The sequence below is a fragment of the Salvelinus namaycush genome, chromosome 39, assembly GCF_016432855.1.
Source record: "Salvelinus namaycush isolate Seneca chromosome 39, SaNama_1.0, whole genome shotgun sequence".
Classification (NCBI taxonomy): domain Eukaryota; kingdom Metazoa; phylum Chordata; class Actinopteri; order Salmoniformes; family Salmonidae; genus Salvelinus; species Salvelinus namaycush.
This window is the reverse complement of record NC_052345.1, coordinates 4274224-4277626: the sequence shown is the minus strand read 5'-3', so window position 1 is coordinate 4277626 and position 3403 is coordinate 4274224. Positions and strand designations below refer to the sequence as shown.

The 3403-nt window shown below is 45.0% G+C and overlaps 1 protein-coding gene across 1 annotated transcript; it reads right to left on the bottom strand.

Moving 5' to 3' along the window:
• Nucleotides 1–227: 227 nt before the first annotated feature.
• Nucleotides 228–3403, bottom strand: LOC120032855 (beta-1,3-galactosyltransferase 2-like). Its single transcript, XM_038979061.1, has 5 exons — nt 3330–3403; nt 1789–2132; nt 1410–1540; nt 915–1304; nt 228–739 (listed from the first exon to the last, which is right to left on the bottom strand). The coding sequence occupies exons 1-5, from the start codon at nt 3332–3334 to the stop codon at nt 527–529; spliced, it is 1083 nt and encodes a 360-aa protein (XP_038834989.1). The 5' UTR covers nt 3335–3403; the 3' UTR covers nt 228–526.

Below are 3403 nucleotides of genomic sequence, written 5' to 3'. Positions count from 1 at the left end.
CTGGTGTCAAGTAAAGTGTTGACAAACTTGGAAACAAGGCTGCATGGGATTTCCCTTGTGCAACTCCTTGCAGCCAATGGCAATGTCCACTTTAGGTATAATGCCGGGAGCCGCTTGTGGATTTGACAGTGACACCTGCGACACCACCAATACAACCACTATGCGGGTGTCGGCTAGCGCAGATCTGATAGGATCCAGTCTTAAGGTTCTAAGGTATTATACAAATATGCAGCATGTGACAGTTGAAAGGTATTGAGACAGGCCCAATAAGCCCTCTCCAAAACCTATCCACCTTCACTGCACCACAGTCAATGTAAAGGGAGGGGTTGAGGCATACATTAGCAAAATACCAAACAACCTATGGATCTCCCAACAAGACTGAACGGATGTCTCTTATGCAAGAGCTAATGTCTCTTACCCAAAGTTCCAATTCAACATTTCCAGGAAGGGAAACATACAGGAAGTGTCTTCATGAAATCCATTTTCCAAACAGGAAGAAGTAATGGTTGCTGTGGTGATTACCCTCTCAGCACGGCGGGCCGGGCCTTGTGTAGTCCTGCCAGTACCTCAGCAGCTGGCTCACTTTGGTCGTCGTCACGGCAACCACAGTGGACAGTTTGCAGCGTCCGTAGCTGTAGATGGGGTTGACAACAAAGAGCGACTTGCTGGGAGGATTGGTGGGGGAGATGCCCAGTCGCTTCAGACACATCCCCAGGTAGGCATCCTCGATGTAGATGGGCTTGAAATAAATTAATTAATGGATGGATGAATGGCAGGATTAATTAAATAATGACATGCTTTGTGAATGCTACATAATAATAAAGTGTTACCAATGAATGAGAGAAATAAAGAAGAATACTTTAAGTCCCATACATAGGAACATTTGTTTGGCAAAATACAGTAGATCAACAAACCTTGATCTGTGGAGAGACCCCCATGATCTTCTTGGGGAGGTCCATGGACATGATGTAGCCAAACCCCAGAGGGTACGGGGGATACTCCAACTCAGCCATCACCTCATAAGGAAGGAAGAACTTATTGTTGGGGTTTCTCAGCACCGGGCTGTGCCACCAGACTAGACCGGTCATGTAGTTCTGTTTGGGAGTGTCAGGGTTGACCAGCATGGAGACAAGGTTCTGGACGTTGAGGAACACGTCTGAGTCAATCTTCATGGCGTAGGAGGCCTCGGGGCACCGCGAGACGAGCCACTCGAGGATCACCATGGTCTTGATGGTCAGGTTATGGTAGGTGTCCTTGAAGTCGCTCTGGAGGAGGTCATGGTGCGCCCGGCTCTCCTGGTTCACCTTCGAATCAGATCAGAATCAACTCAAATCAAACTATTTAAATATTAACAAGCCCAACACACTTAAAAAAAACACCCACAAAAAGCTAAAACATTCAAGACCAACCTTCTCCTGCAGCTCCTGGGCACCTAATCCTCCAGGAAGTCCTAGCATGAATAGCGTCTGTACCTTCTTCCCCTGCACCAGGGTCTCATTACCCCACGTCCTGCGGATGGCGTCCCGGGCGGCCAGGTTACCTACCGGAAATGTACATGTTAAAAACGTGTTGGAAATACAATAATTACACAATAACACATTTTACTGTAACAATTTCTTCCAGTCGGCTTTCACAAACACCTGAAAAAAAAAGTAAGTTTGGATTGCATTTTTAGTTCTTAAATACATTTCAAATGTATTGGAAACAGGTTATCAAGTCACTTCACATGCCATGTTGGAATTGCAAACAGAATGTGTTAATCTTGTGTGAAATTTCCAGTAGGGTTACCAGGCGCCACGGGGGCCATCAGCACCAGGAACGGGGCCTGATTCCCGGTCCGACACTTCTCCGGCTCATCCATTACGAATTTGTACCCCCGCGGGTATGCCACGTGGTACCGCCCGGGATCCTCCCATTGGACACCATTCCGATTGGTCAAGACACGCGTGTTCACCTGATCATCATCAGGAGTCTTTCCAGTGAAATTCACAGAGGGTCGCTGTGGGTCGTTCCACCAATTCAAGGCGAAGGTGGTGTAGGTCACGACAGCCACTGCCACCAGGATGAATAGAAAACAGGGTCTTGTATACAGCCTTCTGGAAAGGGCTGTACAGGATTGCATCAGAGCTGGGCTGATGAAGAGAGAAAGGATAGAAAGAGTGAGAGGGGTCAATGGTTCGTAGGTCAATGGTTCTTGCCACACTGTTGTACATAAGGACCATTTGAATGTATAAACATTTCTTGAAATCACCCCTTACACAGCAAACAAGAAATATAAGTCATGAATATATTGTTAAGATGAATATTAATATTTTTAATTGATCTCTCATATACTATACCTCTAAGACCAAGTGATATGTGCATGTCTGCAGTTATTATCAATTAAAAAAATATAGCCTGCCTAAAAGAGAAGTGGCATTGTGTTATGTGCAGTTGAACAGCGTGAAATCAAAGTTGAGGTTTTCACAGTAGCTATCTCTGGTGCAACATACAGTAGTTATAGATGGTCACTGGTCATTGGTGCATGATCAGACAGATTGATAAAACTATAAAAAGAAAGAAATTAGAGATAACATGACGCTGCTGCAACAGATGCCGTTTTCAGAACTGAGAACTTTTTTTTCGAGTTCCCAGTTGTTTTGAACGCAGCATCTGTTGCAGCAGCGTCATGTTATCAGGTGTCTTGAACGCACCAAGAGTAGGCTATATTGCATTACCACGGTTTGCTTTGCCCTTTGTACATGAGGTTGTTACGAAGACAATTGCGTCTGGTGTACTGGTGGTGTAGTTAGACTACAATAACTATTCCTTGGCTGTCTGACAATCACATAATTAAATCGTATAAAGACAGACAAGTGTTAGAAGTCCAGGGGTGGGCAACTCCAGTCCTCGGGCCCTGATTGGTGTCACACTTTTTCTCCATCCCTAGCAAACACAGCTGATTAATCAAATTGCATTCTAAACTGAAGATCATGATTAGGTGATTATTGGAGTCAGGTGTGTTAGTTGGGGCAAAACGGGGACACCAATCAGGCCCTCTATTTACTAGGTGTGCTGGCTGTTGTTACACCCCAGCACTAAAACACCTGTCATCATTGTGTCTTCAGTCGGTTTATTTGAGTAAGGCGTGTTAGCGCTGGACTGGCATAGGCTGGAACTAAAGTTTGCGCACATCCAGTAACTAGAACCGGGAAACTATATTTTATGACGTTCAGTGTAATCGTAATCCCTTATGACTGGATCGCGATAGCGTGAAATATACCTAATACACACCCTCAAAATAATGTCGCAATGTCTACAAACAAACTCCAGCTTTAATTGACACATACCTCATGTTGTCTCTTGGTATATCCGGTTCATGACTCTCAACGGGCTTGGGACACGATTGACGTCTTCTTTCTCC

Coding starts and splice junctions, on each gene's coding strand:
- LOC120032855 (XM_038979061.1), bottom strand. Junction 1,305..1,409: donor CCCAGGAGCTGCAGGAGAAG/GTTGGTCTTGAA, acceptor TCTGATTCGAAG/GTGAACCAGGAGAGCCGGGC. Junction 740..914: donor GGGTCTCTCCACAGATCAAG/GTTTGTTGATCT, acceptor ATTTATTTCAAG/CCCATCTACATCGAGGATGC.